Source organism: Engraulis encrasicolus, chromosome 10, assembly GCF_034702125.1.
Source record: "Engraulis encrasicolus isolate BLACKSEA-1 chromosome 10, IST_EnEncr_1.0, whole genome shotgun sequence".
Lineage (NCBI taxonomy): Eukaryota > Metazoa > Chordata > Actinopteri > Clupeiformes > Engraulidae > Engraulis > Engraulis encrasicolus.
Window position 1 is genome coordinate 36,722,948 of NC_085866.1, and position 21,525 is coordinate 36,744,472.

General features: G+C 42.8%; 1 protein-coding gene across 1 annotated transcript in view; it reads right to left on the reverse strand.

Moving 5' to 3' along the window:
- Nucleotides 1–18,793, reverse strand: part of cacna1fb (calcium channel, voltage-dependent, L type, alpha 1F subunit) — a 72,516-nt gene extending 53,723 nt beyond the window's left edge. Inside the window, exons 1-4 of the mRNA XM_063207612.1 lie at nt 18,772–18,793; nt 16,709–16,711; nt 14,061–14,379; nt 10,800–10,905 (exon numbers count right to left, since the gene is read on the reverse strand). Coding sequence (XP_063063682.1) covers nt 10,800–10,905; nt 14,061–14,379; nt 16,709–16,711; nt 18,772–18,793 — 450 coding nt within the window. The remainder of the gene's footprint in view (nt 1–10,799; nt 10,906–14,060; nt 14,380–16,708; nt 16,712–18,771) is intronic.
- Nucleotides 18,794–21,525: the final 2,732 nt, after the last annotated feature.

The following is a 21,525-nucleotide window of genomic DNA, read 5'->3' on the forward strand; positions in this document are numbered from 1 at the left end:
CACACACAGATGCGCGCGCGCACACACACACACACACACACACACACACACACACACACACACACACACACACACACACACACACACACACACACACACACACACACACACACACACACACACACACACACACACACAGACAAGCACACACACACACGCATGCACACACACTCACACACACATGCACACACACACATACACAAGTCAGAATATGGAAATATGCTTATGCATATGCTTATGCACTGTCCTACATAGTAATGTACACATAAAGAGAGGCACATATTGTATTGACATGTGCATGTCAACATGGACACTAGCACACACATAGGCACACGTTAACACAGACACACAGACACAGACACAGACACAGACACATACACAGACACACACACACACACACACACACACACACACACACACACACACACACACACACACTAGTGGTGTCAACAATGATCGATTCGGCGATCCGAATCGATCCGGGGCATGGACGATCCAGATCCAGATCCGGCAAGTTCCAGAATCAATCCGGCAATTTTTTTTAAGTTTCAATTACTTCCATGGATATTTCGGGAGCAAATGAATGTTAAATTAAATAAAAACACTTCAAAACATTGCAAGACTGATACAGACTGATACAGAAAACAGCCAATAAATTGTTGCTCAGTATCTGACTACTTGTATTTCCTCATCATGGCTGAACATTTGCTTTGCGTTCAGTAGAAATGTAATGCATTGCAATGCATTGTAGAATTGAATCGAATCGGATTGGATCTAATAGAATCGAATCGAATCGGATCTACTACCTCCCGAATCGTGATCGAATCGGATCGTGAGGGCAGTGCCGATCCACACCACTAACACACACACACACACATATGCCCATTCTCATAAAAACACACAGGCACAAGCGCGCCCACACACACGCACACACACAAAAACACACACACACACACACTCGCGCTCACACACACATGTGGGCACACACCCGAGTTAAACAGAGCAACGAAAACACTGCTCTGAGGAGACCATCTGTATTGGAGGGAGGCACTGAGGCTCATGGGATGTGGGCTAATAACCAGGCAACCGCACTGATGCGATGCGTTCTGATGGACTGCGAGAGGGCACGAGACTCTCTCTGTGTGTGTGTGTGTGTGTGTGTGTGTGTGTGTGTGTGTGTGTGTGTGTGTGTGTGTGTGTGTGTGTGTGTGTGTGTGTGTGTGGTGAGAGACAGAGAGAGAGAGAGGGAGAGTGCACGTGTGTGTGTGTGTGTATGTGTGTAGGTATTTAGAGCCATGTGTGTGTGTATGAGAGAGAGTGTGTGTGCGCTCGTGTGTGTGTTTGTCCAAACCCCTTCTTCCCACACCGTGCTGTGACAGCTGAACATATGTACGCGTGGCCCGACTGACGGAACGCGTGCGGACAGAGGCCCGGTTCTTGTCTCATGCTACATTTGCCGCATCAAACGAACGAGCCCAGCAGCAGCAGCCTGGCACAGGCATTTAGCAGCGAAGGTTAGCAGCGGCAAGGCAAGGAGACATACTGTAACGCTATCTTAAAACCTCATCGGCTGGGTATCCAGGCGACAGAGCGCACGGGCGGGCATGCAAAGCACATGGCTGGACTAGAATCAAATGAAAGGCAAGGGCTTTGTTTTGCGCTGCAACCCCCCTCTCTAAACTGAGGACTAGCCTACAAGAAAATGGAAAAACCCCAACAGCATTACATTACACTACATGACATTACATCACACTTAGCTGATGCTTTTTTATCCAAAGAGACTTACACTTATTTAGGTACAGGGAATTGGTTAAAGGCCCAGGAGCAATGTTGGGTTAGGTGCACTTCAGCCATGGATGAAGGTGCTGGTAGGGGTGGGATTTGAGCCTGCAACCCTTTGATCTTAAGACCAGCGCATTGAACCATGGCTGCCCCATTGCATCAGCCTCTGAGGGCTGTTGGGACACCCAGGGAATGCCCTGTGTGTAAGATTACCAGTCCAGGCCTGCGCACAACAACACAAGGCTACAGCGCTCCGGCGGCTGCGATCAGGAAAGATTATTGCGCTGGGTATAATACGGTAGGCTATGGAATAAGAGCGAATCTATTGGCAGAGAAAACACCCCCACACCCCCACACACACACAACACACACACACAAATCCCCCCCCCACACACACACACACCCTCCTGCTTCCTCAACTACCCCCCGGCTCCTACTACCAACACATGTGACACATGCGCGCGCGCGCGCTCACACAACCACACACCAAAGCCACACAGCACAGCCGCAGAAGCACACACACTTCACCCCCCCCCCCAACATACACTCACACATACACTCACACATACACTACACAGTCACACTCATACACACACACACAAACACACACACACACAGAGGTGGAATGAGAGAGATACTGAAGCAGAAAGGAGGGGAGGGGAGGTGGAGAGAGAGAGAGAGAGAGAGAGAGAGAGAGAGAGAGAGAGAGAGAGAGAGAGAGAGAGAGAGAGAGAGAGAGAGAGAGAGAGAGAGAGAGAGAGAGAGAAAGGGGGTGGGTTGTGTGTGGAAAGGGGGAGAGGGAGAGAGAGAGAGTGGGGGGGATAAGCAGCTTAACAGGACCTAAAGCATTTAGAGCAGTCAAACGAACAGGCAGTTACCATCTCTCTCTCTCTCTCTCTCTCTCTCTCTCTCTCTCTCTCTCTCTCTCTCCTCTCCTCTCCTCTCCTACCTCATCCACCCTCACTCCCTCCATCCGGCACCCTTTTTTTTCCTCCTCTCCTTCTCTTTCTCCTCTGCTCTCTCTGGGCTTTCTGATTACCTGCCCCCGTGTCACCCTCCGCTGCTGCCTCCAAGTCCTTGTGGCAGGCGAGGGGAGATTGGTGGCTTTGGCCTTCATAGCCAACCGTGAAACCATGACAACTGCTAAGCCCACAGCTCAGAAAACAGGAAACAGGAAATAGAACACACAGAGAGCAAGAGAGAGAGAGAGAGAGAGAGAGAGAGAGAAAGAGAGAGAGAAAGAGAGAGAGACAGAGAGACAGAGAGACAGAGAGAGAGAGTGCACTCAAGCGAAACACACACACACACACACACACACACACACACACACACACACACACACACACACACACACACACACACACACACACACACACACACACACACACACACGAAGTCCCAGCAGCAGCTGAAAAGCTTGGATAGCATTGTTATGTCATGTCACGGTGTCACCTGGAAAAAGGGCATTAGCTGAATGCCAAGTGCACTGGTAGAAAAAAAGGGACACTCAACAGAAGTTTTCCTATTCTAGACAGAGCTGTACCAGGTTCAAACATTGTTGTTCACCAATCTCCAGGGGATTTTTTTTTCTAGAGAGGAGTTCTAACTGAATCTGCAGGTACTCCCCCCGTCTGACTTCCGCCTTGTTTGTCTCATGTACACATCTGTTCTACATGAAAAATCTAAATGAAGAATAATCTGAGGGTGTTTTCACACTTGGTCCCACTTTTTGGTCCACTTAAAGAGGACTGAGTTTGGTTCCCTTAATGCAGACTAGGTGTAAAAAATACCCTAAAGCTAGGCTCAAACTACACAGCTATCGTCCCGATTCTCGGCTGAAAACCCCCCTTACGACAATCGGTGGAACGTTACCCCCCAGGACCATCGCAAGCGATTGTCGGACAAGATTTCCCCGTCGTGTGCGACGTTCTATGACAGAATTTTGCCAGCTCAAAGAGTCGCAGATCGCAAATCGTAGAAATCAAACACTGTTTGATATTTGCAACTGGAAATAGAACGTCGGGCATTGTCTCTGTGTTTGCAATCAGGGATAAAATTGACAGTTGCGATTCTCCTCTAGTGTGCGATGCACCCCGACGTCAAAATCGGACACAAAATCGGGAGTCGTGTAGTTTGAGCCAGGCTTAAGACACCTAACCTGACTGGGTCACAATCAATGGAGCAGCTGATCCGCTGTCCATGGTGCTGACCTTCATGAAACCAGACCTACAGTAAACATATTACCATTACAATAAACTATGTAACAACTGTAACAATCCTTTGTGCTATGGTGCATTTTTATCATGCTTATAAAACCCTCCATTACCATTGTCATATAGTATAGACTATAGACATTAACTGTACAATACAATGCATGACCATTGCAGGGCAAGCAAAAATGATCTGCACATTCACACGTGGTTTACAAAATAACATTACAGTGTAAACTGTGGATGGAAAGGAAATCCATTTAAATTGCAGCAAACATGTGCTTGCGTGCATACTGCTTAAATCACATATTTTAAGTACACACAGACTAAACTCTAGACTCTAGGTAGACTTCAGCTACAGGTATCTTATAGCATACATAAATGAAATAAAATTAAATTTCACATCTTTAGCATTGTGTGATCAGGCTTGTTCTCTCTTAAACTCTAGCGCTACTCAGATTGCTGTCCATGGTGCTGAAGTCAGTGGGAAAGAAGCCTTCATTATATTTAGGGCCGTTTGTGCTTTTATTGAGAAAGGGTAGTGAAATTGGAGAGGAAAATAGTGGAAAAGAGAGTTGTCTTAGATAGCGGCCCAAGGCCAGACTTGAACCTGTGATCCCATAGGCTAGCAGGGCCATAATGTGACGTTCTTTCAACCTTCTAGTCTTGTCATTTCTGGTGGTCTCAACCAGTCATCTCAGCATCTTTGCCACCATAAACATATTACAGTATGACTAGAAACTGGAGCTTGACATACATCTGCTGAGTCACAGCAGCAACATCAAGCTCAAATGATCCATTAAAAGAGCCTTCATGATGTAGCAGTGAGTAAATGCAGTATCACCTAAATACATAACCGCAGCGTGCTGTAACCACGTTACTTTCTCCACCCCAACCCAGTAAAATCCTGTCATACTCTCTGGCTGTCCTGTCCAAATCGAGGCATGAAAACCCTCAAATATCTACATTTTAGTGATAAGGGTCACATAAATAGCATGTGCCTTATTCCACCTCTGCGCCACCCGCTCTCTCATCACATAGAGCTGGATGAATACCAAAACAGTTTTTCGCTTTTTTCCTCCCTTTTTTGGCAGAGCTTGCATGCTGTGGGCCCTGACCAGACCTCCCCTGACCATAATTAGCAGTGACCAGTGGTAGGCTCCAGTTTAGCCCAGGGGAAAACATACATTTAATTTGGCTGATGTGGAGTTGCTAATCCTGGGGATGATCTTTGACTGCCTGGAGGACACACAGGCAAGCAGGCTAAAAGCCCCGATAGCCAAAGGGTTGAACAAGGGAGAGAGGGAGAGAGAAAAAAAGGGAGAGAAGGAGAGAGAGGAAAAGATGGGATGTGAGAAAGAGAAACAGAAAGACAAAGAGAGAGACAAAGTGAATAAAAGATAGTGATGGAGATAAATAGAATATATAATACAGATTGTGTGTGTGTGTGTGTGTGTGTGTGTGTGTGTGTGTGTGTGTGTGTGTGTGTGTGTGTGTGTGTGTGTGTGTGTGTGTGTGTGTGTGTGTGTGTGTGTGTGTGTGTGTGTGTGTGTGTGTGTGTGTGTGTGTGTGTGTGTGTGAGTGGAGGCAGGGCGGGACGGGACGGGGGCGGGGTGGGGTGGGGGTGGGGTTCAGAGAAAGAGAGATCAAGAAATCGAGAAATTGAAAAATCGAAAGTCCAAAGATAAAACACATGGGTTTTACAAAGCAGGGAGGTAGAGAGGTGTGGAAGAATTGGTGTGTAGTTGCTACTGGAGTGTGGAAAACATTGCTGTGGCCACATAAGATACGAATGATTTAAAGAATGATTCAAAGCCTTTTATTGGATCAAAACTGATGCACTCTCTTGAATTTAATCTTCAGTATCCAAAGGTAGAGTGCATGTGTGTGTGTGTGTGTGTGTGTGTGTGTGTGTGTGTGTGTGTGTGTGTGTGTGTGTGTGTGTGTGTGTGTGTGTGTGTGTGTGTGTGTGTGTGTGTGTGTGTGTGTGTGTGTTTATTTAAAGCCTCAAATTTGATACACAGAATCATGTCGATCCTCTTCTTGAAACCTGACATGTGCTGTTTACATGGCTCTGTGTGTTTCCTTAATAAAGCAGCAGCGTGGTGGTAGCCTGCCCTGAGCAGACAGCTAAGCATGTAGGACAATACATAGATCAAGCCAGGCTTGCCTCATAATGTGCACTTTAATTCCCACAGTCACATGATTTGACTTAGACAAAACCACCACAGCCAACAGCGCTTAAGCTTCTCCCGTTGCATGTGCGTGCGAGTGTGTGTTGTGTTGTGTTGTGTTGTGTTGTGTTGTGTTGTGTTGTGTTGTGTTGTGTTGTGTTTTGTGTGTGTGTATGTGTGTTAGAGAGAAAGCAACAGAGAGAGAGATAGCAATAGAGAGAATGTCAGAGAGAGAGAGAGAGAGAGAGAGAGAGAGAGAGAGAGAGAGAGAGAGAGAGAGAGAGAGAGAGAGAGAGAGAGAGAGAGAGAGAGAGCACGGGTAGAAATTATGGAAGCAGATGTAGCTCCGCATCAATCCTCGGGTGAATTTATACCTTCCACAGCGGGGCCGAGGCGAACATTAACATATCCTCACATAAACCCCACAGGCCCCAGGGGCTCTTAACACCCCCAGGCTGCACAGCTGCATTCTTGAAAGGAAATGAGGACTTTTACAGTAACATACATACATTTTTGCATAGTTGGTCAATATTGTTGTATAGCATTGATTGAAAGTAGTGATTAAGAAATAATTATTATTTGTGTCTAAGGACTGCAAAGTGACATCAGTTAATGTCACAGTAAATTCGACAGTGTTAATTCAAGATTATATTAGTAGCCTATGGAATGCACAATAATATAGAATTTACTTTGTATTGCGTATAATATGTTTCCTTCAACTGGAAATACTTTTTTACACACTGGTCTTTGGAAATGTTTGATTTTGTAATTCCTCAGAAAACAAGAGTCTGAGTTCCATTGAGTTGAATATCCGCCCTCTACTTGCACTAACGCTTGAAATAATCAAATGTTTTTGATAAAAAAGACCAACAGTTGCTCATGAACATAATGCAAAACTACTGTACCATTGTCAAGATGTGCTCTTGTTTCAGTTCAATGGCAATCTGCCTGCCAGTGAGAACAAACGTAAAAACAAATAAATAAATAAAACTGGCACTTGGCACCCCTAAAATGTTAATCAGTGGCTGTGCACTGTACTAGAACCGACCGTTGCCCAAAGCGTTTTGTTAATCACTCGCTGTTAAACAAAACGCTATCTCAATTAGAATGGCAGGCCTCTCTCATTCAAGTGAGGAGGAGGAGGGTTCATCCATGGCACTGTGGAAATCAAAATAAACGTGTGCACTGTAGTGGAACTCCGATGGGAATTTGCCTACTGTTGAAGCAGAGCAGCATTCAAACATAACACGGTCGGGGGCTGCTGCGACAGCCAGGCACTACAGACCAGGAACTTCCACTTTTAAAACAGACAAACATCCAATATTTCAGTCGAACATAATACCTGACACAGCATGAATGAGAGGAATCTGAGGTAAAATAAATGCTCAACCTGACGTGACCTGCATATGTCATGGCTGACGTAAAGGATGTGATAAAAAAAGACTAAATTATAACAGTCACTGTACTTGTCCCCACATTGTAGACAGCTAGGAATGACAGTGACAAGGTTTTGAATGAAAAAAATGTCATTCAAAATTAACATCTGTAATAGAATAATGAAGATAAAACTGGGTTTTAAATACTCTTGTAAGAGCAGGTGATTGTTTTAGTCCACAGATCCAGTGCCTACATCAGGGGATGGGCTGTTTGAGCAATGGATGAACAGCCAGTCTACTATACAGTACAAAGACATGTAGATTGCTCTACTTGTCCGAATCATTAACCATTAGATCAAATCAGGATCGCCCATCAGAAGCAATGGAGGAAATGGGTTGGACTGACCTGAACTGAGAAGCTCTTCCAATCGTACTTAACTCGGCATGTATCAGAAATATACCACTATTGTAATGAATATTTTAAAAAATAATGGATAATAAGTTGTGCGTCATCATAATACTGTATCCTATCCTATCCTATCCTATCCTATCCTATCCTATCCTATCCTATCCTATCCTATCCTATCCTATCCTGTCCTATCCTATCCTATTCACTCCTCTAGTACTTTGTATATTACACTATACCCTACTATACCATACTATACCATACTATACTATACTATACCATACTATACTATACTATACTATACTATACTATACTATACTATACTATGAATTGTTTAATGTGCACCAAAGGTGCTAAATGGTAAAATAAGTACAGAGGAAGGCCTAGTAATACAGCAGTCAAGCCGGGGTCATGACATTTGCTAAATTGTGAAGCATGTGAAATGCTTATAAAATGTAAACAAGGTGACAGAAAAAAAAGCTTTTCCGACTACATCCCCTCATCTGCGACAGCAGTGACAGAGACAGTGACAGCCCAACGGTGACATAGATCCACGGGTTCATTTGCCAGAGAGCGCAGTCCTGCCGGCTTCAATTTGAAATGCTCCCCGTGCTGTAAATTCTAGTCGAATCTGCACAAAACAATTAAATGTCACCAGACATGAAATATGGCAGCTGCCAAAGGCCAAATAAGCAGGCATAAATCTCTTTCTGGAGGAATGCGAAAATACATAAATATCCACCAGGATTTTTAAATAAAATAAAAAACTGTGTGGGATAAAAGTCATTTTCACACAACGACTCAAAGTAACTGACTGCATCTATGGCAGTGTTGTATTCAGGAGACATCAGTCCTCCTCTGTGCCAAAGCGAGGAAGCGCCGGTCACTTGCTCAGTGTTGTGTGTGATTATGAAACAGGCATGGCAAGCGGTGCGAGAGGCCCAGTGCTGTGTGTGTGTGTGTGTGTGTGTGTGTGTGTGTGTGTGTGTGTGTGTGTGTGTGTGTGTGTGTGTGTGTGTGTGTGTGTGTGTGTGTGTGTGTGTGTGTGTGTGTGTGTGTGTGCGCGCGCGCGCGTGTGTGTGTGGTGAAGAGGGAGAGAGATGTCCACTCAGCTGTTGCAAACAGACCCGTGTGAAGGAAGGATGCCCCCTTTGCTCTCTCTCTAACTCTCTCTCCCTCCTCTCCCTCTTTATCCCCCTGTTCCAGTCTTTCTCTGACTCCCCGTTTCACCGTTTCTCTCTCTGCAGCTCAAATTGATCGCCTCACCAAGAGTCACGCTACGCAGGCAGGCGGATCGCAACTAAACACGGCGGATCTCAACACTGCTGCAGGAAAATCCTAAAGAGTCGCCGCAGAGGAGCTTGGGTCGAGTTTAGCCAAGCGCGTATGATGCGATCGCTATCTCACCTGATCCCTGCTGCAACACTATGTGCGTGAGGCACATGCATAGTAAAAACGGGCTGTCAATGCTTCAGCATTAACGTATATGAATATAAATATTATAGAGTATTTTACAACATCGTGGAGAGTCAAATTACTCTTGACATGCGAGTCAAAAGTCAGGGTAAAATTCTGCAGGTGGCCAGTGTAATTTCAACTCTCAATACAGCGCTTAATGTGTACATAATATTGAGTTACACTCACCAAAGACTGAAATGAACACTGTTTTTGGATGGGACCAAATGTTTTCTGAAACCATATGAATTTCAACTAAGGTATATGAACAATGGTAATTTTTACCGTGCACACGCTTGTGAAACATTTTCCTGTTTCCGTCGCACAGCAGCTCCTAGTCATGCTGGTCCAAATGGGCAACAGGATAGACACCCTCTGACATCACTATGAGTCACAGCAACTCACACAATAATGTCACTGGCCTGTGGCTCTCCCACAGGTCATAAACAGCTGGTGCTTAGTTGAGATGAGTGTATTCCAGAATACACACACACTCTGGCCAATTTGATTATTAATATAATTGTTATTAGCAAAAACTGATTGTATGGTCTCTTTTAAGTACAGTCTCTACATGTAAGAACATGCAATAACATGAATTTACACTGAAGACATACAGTACCAAACTGAGATATAGTATAAAACTATAAATACATAATTTTACAGTCCGCGGTACGTTACCCGGTACGTAATCAATACAACTAAGACAGTAAATAAAGCATAACCCAACTATCATGTCGCTATATCTGATTAGTTAAAGGGACAACTGTGCAGGAAATGGTCAAAAAAGGTACTGCAACTATGCTGCTCATTGAAATGGGACTGCCTATTGCCACATTTGATCTTTTCATGATGGGTTACTAAGTAATAAACTAATATTGTCTAGTATGGCTCAAGTACAGTCATTTTTGCAGCTAAAAATTGCTATTTCTGGTACCGTAATTCATCATGGCGGGCCATGGAGAAGACCCCCCTTTTCACGTATGAAAAGTGCAATTTTTCCAGTCATAATGAATACTTGGTGTTCATGGTGGTGGTAAATATTCATGAAAAAGGTAACATTAGTGAATGGGCAGCATGAATTCTGGAAATAAACAACTAAAAATCTCACACAGTGTCCCTTTAAAATAGTCACCATATACACACCTCTAATTACAGGACTATTAACATTCAGGAGTGCCAAGATGTTTTCTGATGAGAAGAGGACAGATATACCCTAATTCAGTTATCATGCATGTAAGGCACATTTTAAAGTAAAAGTAGCTTTTTAAAACCTTTATTATACAAGTAAATATGCACTGCTGAAGTGGACAGAGCGTGCACTGAGTCGCTCACACTTGTCAAACTCAGAAGCACACTGCTGACATGTATACTCTAAATAGGGGAAAAAAGTCCTTACCAGGTCGTGGTTGGTGGCATTGGAGTCGTCTTCAGGAAAAGGCTTGGACACGCCCAAAGCCACACAGTTGGCAAAGATAGCCAGTAAGATGAAGATGTCAAACGGCCTGAAGGAGATAGGTCAAGGAATTGTAGAGCTTTCCTTGTGGTCTGCGTTTTTGAGTGTGTGTGTGTGTGTGTGTGTGTGTGTGTGTGTGTGTGTGTGTGTGTGTGTCTGTGTGTGTGTGTGTGTGTGTGTGTGTGTGTGTGTGTGTGTGTGTGTGTGTGTGTGTGTGTGTGTGTGTGTGTGTGAGTGTGTGTGCGTGTGCACGAGCGCATAAGTTAAGCATTTGCAGTGTATATGTGAATATATGCATTGTCGCTGACAGCTTGGGCTTGGTCCGGGTCAAAGTCATTTGAAAGGGCCCCCCACCCAATACATACCGTGGATTGAGGACCCAATTCTGTGTGTGTGTGTGTGTGTGTGTGTGTGTGTGTGTGTGTGTGTGTGTGTGTGTGTGTGTGTGTGTGTGTGTGTGTGTGTGTGTGTGTGTGTGTGTGTGTGTGTGTGTATGAGTGTGTGTGTGCGTGTCTGTGTGTGTATGTGTGTGTGTGTATGTGTGTGTGTGCATGCGAGCGTTTGTGTTGGGAGGGGTATCAGGTTGCCGCTCTGGGGACCTTGTCTCTGTCTGCCTGTCTGACAGGGGGGAACTTAAGACAGGAGCACACGGCAGATTAAACCCTTCTCTCTCTCTCTTCAACTCACTTCCATCCCCTTGTCTGTCCTGTCATTGGGAATTTGCAGCCAAAGCCACCCAAAGAAATCTTCTATCCCAGCGACCATCTGCGATGCCTGCTAGCACCCGAGCATGTTATAATGCTCAGCCAGCATACTGTGATCCGGAAACCTTGTTTCCACCTCTGGAGCGAACTCTGACTGTAGACATATTTTACTTAAATGACTATTTAGCTGATAATACTGTAGGACTTGATAGGTAATAACCATTGCACGCTTCTACAGCCTAACAATTACCAAACAATATACTACTTGCATTACTCATCTCTGAAGATATAACATATGCCTGTTAAGCATGGACGTTTTCGAATGACCTGTTTTCTATTAAATATTTTGATGTGATCACACACTTGCCTAAACCACATGAATATCATCAGGGAAAACAGACCCAAAGGCAGTGAGTATTTGCAAGGAATATCTCTACGGCCTGTACAAGCAGTGCTGCACAGTGACAGTTACTTTGCAATAATTATGATGGAGCATATTCTTTGTGCATTCTGTAGCTTTTACTTTTACATAATGTTTAATATCAGCTGTACTCAAAGAAACTCATGAATCATGCACTATATAACTTCTTTATTGTAATGCTGACGAATAACTATCCGAGTAAACGGTAAAAACCTAATTTATGCCATTAATCTTTCAAAGGAATATGCTGTAAAAGTATATGCTCTTCAGTAAACCCTCAGGATAAAAAAAGAAGTTCCATGGATTTATCTTGGCTATTTCAACTCATCCCTCCTTGATGGCTCCTTACTTCCTCAACATTTCAGAGAATGCTATGTAGTCAGGAAGATGCCCTTTCAACCTCCAAAAGGCAAAAGCTGACTTGGCACCAATTTTTTTGGTGCAGTGCCAGTGTTTCCCCCAGTGTTTTACAGCACAGTTGGCCACGTTTAACAATAAGTCCAAAACATCATTATGCAGAACTGAAAACAAAAAAATACACCTGGGCTTACAATTAGTGGAAGAAAGTGCATGGGTATATGACACCATTCATCAGTAATTTATCATATTACAAATATGGTGTTACCAGAAAGGCAATGACCAAGTCGTGATACATTACTAAAAGCTGTGCAAAGTCAAAGTACTGTACTGCCCTACAACACAAGATGGAAGTAACTGCATTGTTGTTGAAAAGGAGTTATTATGACTTCAATAACATATATCATATCAAAAATACAAAGTAAAATAAAATGATTGATCTGCAAAGAATGTAGTGGTATAAAGTAACAAAAATGCCACATGCCAATAATCTACTTAAAACTGCTAAGGCTGGACAACTAGGCTGTTTCCTGGTGAGAACCAATTCTGTGCGTTTCAATTCCATGGACAACAGGGTCAAAGTGGTGAGGAGTTAGCAGGTATCAAAGACACGTCACTATCATCATGGGAAAGATAATGCTGTCATACATATTGACATATGAAATATGGGTAACACTTTATTTTAGGGATATCTATTAGCACTAATACATACAATGTTCCTGTATAAGTAACTTGTAAGGCATGTACAAAGCAAAATCAAACATTTGTTAGGCATGTATTCGCAAATGTCTTGTTCATGCATAATAAGGGATTTATTACCAATTTAACTTTAGTAAGGACCTAGTAGGCCTTAGCTTTTGCTTAGTACATACCTTATAATGTAATTATACAGGCACTAACATTGTATGTATTAGTGCTAATAGATGTATCCCTAAAATAAAGTGTTACCGAAATAGGAAAACCCCCTAGAAGTATACATAATTTTGTATATCAACGGTAGAAATGGCCCTACTGTGGCCTAACGGTAGGTCACTGGGTTCCTACGCTGACAACCCGAGTCCGATTCCTGCTCGGGTCATTTGCTGTTCCTTACCCGTCTCTCTCTCTGCCCAATCGTTTCCTGTACCTCTCTCACTGTCTTACCACCAATACGAGCAAAAGCCCTAAAACAATAATTAAAAAAAAATAATAATTTAAAAACAACAATAAAATGCTGTGGGAAACCCTGCTTCATGTGTGAAAGCCTTTCTTTACTACAAGTAACACCTCTCTTCCTCTGTGAAACCTTCTGAGCATTACAGACAACACCTCTCTCTGTACATTAAAACCCTTTGTGCACTAAAACATCAACTCCCGACCTGTGGGAAACGGTGAGCAAAAGAGAGGAGAAGTCACTTCACCCAGTTTTACACTAAACTCAGATTAGCCCTCCCGTGGCTCTAAGGGTAGGGCACTGGGCTGCTACACCGGCGACCTGGGTTCTATTCCGGCCTGGGTCCTTTGCGATCCTTCCCCATCTCTCTCTCCCCACTCGTTTCATCTAAAATCTCTCACTATGATATCATGAATATACTAATAAAAGACCAAAAAAACTCCCCTGTCTCCGATAGGTCCGGGACAACTGACCACCTTGCTCCATCGCCCCCGCCCCATGGGATTCCCTGAAAACACTCGTGATGGCTCAATGCCATGGCTCCTGTAGCGTGATAGGGCAAAGGATACTTCCACTCCACAATGGAGAGCGCTACGCGGCGTATGGGGTTGTTGAGCTTGAGGCAGAAGAGGGCCCTGGGCGCTCGCTGCACCTGCTGGTTGCTCTGCACCTGTTTCTTGGCATGCTGGCTCCTTTTCTTCTGCGTGGCCGTGGAGCTGGTGGTGGAGTTCATGGTGTCGGTGCGTGCCATCTTGTGGCCCCCGTTCATCTCTCCGCCGCCCCCTTCCCCCTCCTCCCCACCCTTCTCCTCGCCCTCGTCCCCCTCGCCGCCCTCCTCCTCCTCCTCTTCCTCCCCTTCTCCTCCGCCGTCTTCGGCCGAGTAGCCATCTCGACCGGTGCCTACACACAGTGAAAAAACGTGATGTCAATGTTTCAGAGTGAACTTATGCAAATCAATACAGAGAAAAATGCAGTGCTAGCACTTCAACTGACCAAAAGCTTTCTAGAAGATGTTAAATCGACTCTCTCAGTGTTGAATTAACGCTGAATTTTTGGCTGTGCAGATAGAGTATTACAACACTGTGGAGAGTCAAATGACTCGAGTATGGAGTCAAAAGGCAGGGCAAAATTCGGCATGTGTAATGTCAGCTCTATAGCTCTAAAGGTTTACAACATATTGAGTAGAATTAATTAACTATGACACTGTTATTACACTGATCAAAGTGTACAATATTTTTGATTGGAACCAAATGATGTCTGAATGGTGTGTGTGTGTGTGTGTGTATGTGTTTGTGTATGTGTGTGTATGTCTCTGTGTGTGTACGTGTGTGTGTACGTGTGTGTGTGTGTGTGTGTGTGTGTGTGTAACTTAAATTAACCAAGCCATTCTGACCTACGTAGTGTAATGTATTGCATAGGACCCTATGATTCTGATCAGTCCCTACTGACTGCTATGAAGTTTGCCTCCATCATTATTTGGATTTGTAATGCTACCTTTATGGTGAGATCCAAATAAAAGTACTAAACTGTGTGTGTGTGTGTGTGTGTGTGTGTGTGTGTGTGTGTGTGTGTGTGTGTGTGTGTGTGTGTGTGTGTGTGTGTGTGTGTGTGTGTGTGTGTGTGTGTGTTAACTTAAATTAACCAAGCCATTCTGACCTACGTAGTGTAATGTATTGCATAGGACCCTATGATTCTGATCAGTCCCTACTGACTGCTATGAAATTTGCCTCCATCACTATTTGGATTTGTAATGCTGCCTTTATGGTGAGATCCAAATAAAAGTACTAAACGGTGTGTGTGTGTGTGTGTGTGTGTGTGTGTGTGTGTGTGTGTGTGTGTGTGTGTGTGTGTGTGTGTGTGTGTGTGTGTGTGTGTGTGTGTGTGTAATGTGTATGTGTGTGTGTGTGTGTGTGTGTGTGTGTGTGTGTGTGTGTGTGTGTGTGTGTGTTATATTAACACTAGTATTTGTACTGTGTAAGGAGGACAGGAAGGCAGTGATAGGTGGTTGAGGTGGGGATTGGGGGGGTTGGGGTTTGGTCAGTCCTAAGCTGAACATCTGGAGAACAATCCGTGCACTAGTACTCATACACCACTGACACTCATGGAGGCAAAGGGGATAGGGCTTGAGGTCTTGCTGACAATAGATTAGAAAGAGGAATGTCTGCCCACTGCATTGCAATAGATAACACAATGGGGGGAAAGGGCAGGACCAGCCTTGAGACATCTCATTATCTTGGAAGTCACTAATGAGGAATTTTCAGTGACCATAAAATGAATGAGAAAAAAAGAATGATCAAAACATGTGTAAGGTGTTAATTGTGATATATTAAATCGTTGAGAGAGTCACATAACAGAACCCATAGTCCCATATATGACAAAACACATCAGGCTTGCTCTGCGGAAGTACATTCTAGAACATTCTAAAATACTGGCAGACAGCTGATTTTTACCCCCCCCCCCAAAAAAAAAACAAACAAACAAATAAAAACCTTACAAGACAATCCCCAACCAGCATGTCAGCATGTGACCCAAAAAACCCAAGGCATTTGCGAAGAAGAGGAAAGCACGGTTGTAACAATAACCTGAAAACTAAATTTGAATTTGTGTGGTGGAAAAGGAATCAGAGAATACAGTAGGTGAAAACAGCCATATTGTAGAGGACAGCTGTGACCTAGTTCTCTGTGCAAGTGAGTTGCGAAAGGCATTCTGGGCCGGGCTGCCAGCCGGGGCATTATGTGCTGCTAGTACCTGTGGACCCACACCAAGCAATGCAGCGCTACACTACGCTACGCTATGCTAGCTAGGCCAGTTCAGCAGCACCGACCTAGCAGTAACAGCAGCAAGTAGGCATGATCGTCACCCCAGTCTAGTCAGTGGCCCTATGAGCAGAGATACATTAGCTCATAATAGTTACATTATAATCGTCTGAGCTAAGTGAGGGAAGGCGTAGAAGACTGCTATCTGACACAGATATAGCTCTCTCTGTGTTGGGCTAAAACCCTTCAAGTAGCATTAAACAGTGTCAGGAGGGGAGTGGTGTGTGTGTGTGTGGGGGGGGTGGGGATGCCATGCAGTGCCACGAAAGGCAAAGTCATTTGCGCTGCGAAATTCAGAGGGTTAGCTATCAGCTCGACTCCTGTGGTCCGTCTGATAGAGGCCCATTTCAAATGTAAATGACTTGCTAATCTCAGGTCTATAAATGAGGCTGTGTGCAGACTTCCTGCCTGCACTTGGTACAGTAATGTCTTGGTAATGACAAGAATGGTAGGACAGGGGGGGGCACTATGCTTGGAACTCTTCAGAAGCCTATAGGTTAACACTGAACTTATTTCATTTGTCATGGTGAAAGTATACTTGACTAGATGGCTAAATTTCCTTGCCTGTATAAAGTTGTGTTAATATAAAGGTTCATGTTATCAGAACTAAGATCATTTACTTTCTACATCCAAATGGTCACATCGAAATCACTTAATACTGTAAGCTGTACAGTAGTATGTCAATATCATGCAGTAGGCTACATTGAAAAGTGTTACATTGCAAACAAGATGAAAGATTTCTGCTGTGGGGAAGATAGCAGACCAAAACGATGAAGGGCTTAGACAATGCCTCATTAGGCAATTATTTGGTAATAACTGTGCGATTAATATGTATTCTGTGAGACTGAATAATATTATCATCAAAATCATTCAAGTATCATTGGAGACCTTGAAAGTATAACTAGATTCAAAACTTTATTGACAGCTTTATCCTGATTGTGATGTATGACCATGGAGCAGGGGGAATCCAAAACAACAGAAAATACTATTTAACATGTGACAGAGCATTGATCACCACGCTGATGATAAATGACCGAGCACATCAGACAGACAAGCAATTGTAGACCAATAATAACAGAAGCAATAATCGTACATGATTTGCCCTGCACATTGTATGTTGCTTAATTTGTTCCAGTAATTTGTGTACAGTTATCAATATTTAACATCATTCCTTACTTTCTACAGTTTTTCATACTTCCACAATGTCTAGACTTCATTGTGTCATCATGAAAACCCATAGGGATTTGAACATTGCATAGCCTAGCTTACATTTTTGGTATAGTATTCCTGAATGGTGCAGTTTCAGGGGTGTTTGTGTTCAGTCTGTGCCATTGTTCCCCCAAGTTCGTTATGACTGACAGTAATAGAAGCTCCCCTTTACATTTAAAAAGGTGTCGTGCCGTTTTGGGGGTGTTTGTGTATAGTTTTTGTCAGTGTTCCCCAGTGTTGTCTGGGGAACTGAACCACCCATGACATTCCATTACAGCGGTCCATCACACTGCTTTGTTTTTGGAATGGATGGAGCCAAGACAATTCCATCATCACTTATTGTTAATGGAGCCAATTCAATCATCTTTGTCCGGGAACTATACTGTATTATTATCAACAGGATGCAGGCAGAAAATGCAATACTTCCACGTCCCAAGTGAGAGCAAGCGTCATTGTTATTAAAAACAGTTATTATTGAGATAATTGCATTCAGTCACATGTGATTCACAAATGGTCTGCACCAGCATGATAACAATACATCATAGCATGGTGACACCATGATGTGTTCCTTGCATTGCACTGGTGATAAAAGAGTTCAACATGGTGGTGCACTACAATACATTTGACCTTACTGATTAGATCACAAATATGAACACTGTATAGTGTGGGTGTAGTAACTGTGCATGCAATGCTGAAATGTCTTGTGACAACTTACTTGAGCAAACAGAAATGGATGATACACAACAAGGGAAGGGGGAATAAAAGTATTCACGACTTAATGCAAATGCAGATGTTGTTTGTCATTATTCACGCCTCAACAAGGAACATGGGCATATGATCCAACTGTACATCAATTATGGAGAGAGACAATTAGGCATGAAATATGTTACTTGTCTGGTAGGACAACATCTGGTAAGGAATAAATGTGATGAGGGAAGATGCATGGCTCCCTAATTCTACCCTGGCAGAGCTTGGGGCACATAACCTTCATTTCCAGCAATAATTATTGCAGCAGTGGTGAGTCATTTTGTATCACTGCAATTAGAGAAGTTCTGTTGACTTTAATAGTATTGTGTTTTGATAGACCAGCAGTAGCCTATCTGAAGTTACACTGTGGCTGAGGGCACATAGGCTACAAAAAAGAATCTATAGTTCCGAGTTTTTATATCTCCACCAAAACAAACACAGCAAATGCAAAGTATGCTATCTGTTGAACTCAATGCCAAGTTCAGAGTATATAAATGTTATCACTTACTTTTTCGGTTCTCCTCATACATGTCGGAGGTTATCACCTTTAGACTCTTCACCTCATGACAGGATAGTACATGTTCTTGCGTATTTGGCGTCGTCAGTCACACGTTTCAAATGAAAATATATTCCCAGTTTACATCCTGAAAATACCGAAAGACTGCTTTAAATCCTCTTTGATGCCCCGAAGTCACTTCCTAATTGATTTTCAGTGCTCATCAATCAGAGAGCGATACAATTCAAATGACAACTCCACTGAAGCAAAAAAATATTCTTTTCGCGATATCTTCTTGCTGGATCAGAAAAAATAAACTTTGATTAATTCCGTACTGTATTTACAAATATACAAAACAGCGGACTCTCTCTCCAGTCTCTGGTTAGTTGTCTCCGCATTTAAACCATCAATTCAGGATTAAAGAAAAATTGAGTCCTTTAAAGGGAACGGCAGCCTAGAAACTTATTAAAGGGAGGTAGTGGGAGGCAGACAGCTATCTGTGTCGTCGACAGAAAATATCAAGCGGCGCACTCATTGGTCGCGCGAAACGTATTAACTGATAGGATCTGCATGTGATTACAATATTTAGCGGCACGTGTGAATCTAATTAAGCTGTGGGGTAGCTATTATTTTCATGAAAATGAGAATAGCCTACTTCTGAATTTAAGGGCGGTGTGTGTCTGACCTTTGTCGTGTGTTTTATTTATTAGATGGATCTAGATAAGCTGCTGTCAAAGCAAATTCCATGTTTGGAACCAGACATACACCCTGTTTAAAATCCTTATTAAACACATCACTCAGGGTTTTTTAGACTTAAAATGTATTCCAGATTGATAGTCTTAAGTGGTCTGCACTACCAGTGGGTCCAACTGTTGCATAGATTTGTGGGGGGAAAGTGTGTTTGTGTGACCATGAACAATATGTCAAATGCAATAAATATATGGGCCTTAAATTAAATAGGCCTATGTTGAACTATCCACATTGCTGAGTTAGATGGGAAGAAATTTGAAGTAGGCCTATGTGAAACACATGGAACAGCAACATATTCCACTATATGTGCCAGTCAAAAGCTTTAACATGAAAGTAATTTCCTTCATATGTCATTGACATGAAGTAAGCCTGCACATTAAGTCTTCATAATCCTCTGCAGAACCTAGCCTACATACCATTCCCATGTCTCTTCTGGTTTCAAAGTCAATGTTGATTTAGTCTCTGCCTTTTTTGACGACGGCATCAATATTGACTTCAGTGACTGTTTGTCTTGTTCACATAGGTTAAGGAAAACTCTGGTGTTTCTCCTCCCAAGAAAACATTACGCTACTTGATGCTTACCTGACCTAACAAGCTCAAGAGTATTCGTTTAGTAATGACCTATTTAACCTAATCTACAAATGCATATTGTGTATATTGCAGAGTTGTATAAAGTGGAGTAGAGATGTGATTACAAGACTCGTAGTATACTATTACAAAGTTGAAACCATGTAATATCATATGTCTAGTGTTGTAATTACATTTCTAAGAGTACTTCTACTTCCACTACAACTCTGGTATATTGTTTGGTAGATGTAAAATAAAGAACATCATGTGAAACAAAACAATTCTGTTCCCAGAAAGATCACATTGTTCCAAGCCGTAATTTTCAATTTCCATACATTCAATAATGTGTTATTGCTCCCCTATTCACTTTTATGAATTGAATATTGGGGGTACCGACTGTAGCATCCTCCCCGCCATCCTGGGCTCTAGTTTTGAGGAAAAAAATGGAGTGGCCTGCTCTCTGGTGGAGACCTTTGATAATGCACTTTCACCACTTTCACTTTCAGTGCTCGAGAACACAATGACAGTGTGGTACATTGATTTGTTTTTTGAGTTGATTGATCTTAATTGATCTCAACCTGTCACAAAATGGTTAATTATCAATGTAAGTGCCCAATTAAACAATAACACCACACTTTCTAATTATTTTAAAAATATAAGCAGTATAATTGTGCATGTGCTATAATGTGCTTAATGGTGAATCTTTTGTGGCATTGTGGTGTCAAATGCATTTTTGGAAAAAAAGGGTAACCAATGGGGAATAAAGACAGTATGTTGTTATAGCAAACACAGCATTATACATAGGATACACATAAGCAAACAAGACAATTCCAACAAACATAAATGGATACAGAGAAAATATTTTAATATCATTACTTGAAAGGGACCATTTGATTTAATGTTGCTGAATCAGAGAACAAAATGAAATGCTTGTGTGAGCCTATGTTTATATTGTAGACCCAGAGATGAGCTGAACTTGTGTAAACCCTGACCTTTAAGCCAAGTATAGGGGTCAGATGTCAGTACTGTTCCCCAGAGGAGGCAAACGCATGCAGGTAGATTACAGGGCTTCACCAGACAGGGACAGGACGAGTAGAGCAGAGCAGAACAGAACAGAACAGAACAGAACAGAACAGAGAGCTTTTTCCCTTTTTTATAATGAGACCTTGTTTACACATATATGGATATTTTTGTAAACATTCGTTTGGGTCTTTTGTTTACACGTAAATTGAGCTCTAGTACACTAACACAGATATATTTTTTTGTAGCCTCTTACTGCAGATGGGGTTGCCGGAAGGCCTATTTACTATTTGCTGGAAATATTCAACTACATCATAACAACATTGCTATGACAGTACAAAGAGCCTTAAGTAACAGATTAAGACATAGCCATTACAATTTTGGTGACAGTAAGGTTATACCATAGGCTCTGCGCTAAGGGGTTAAATG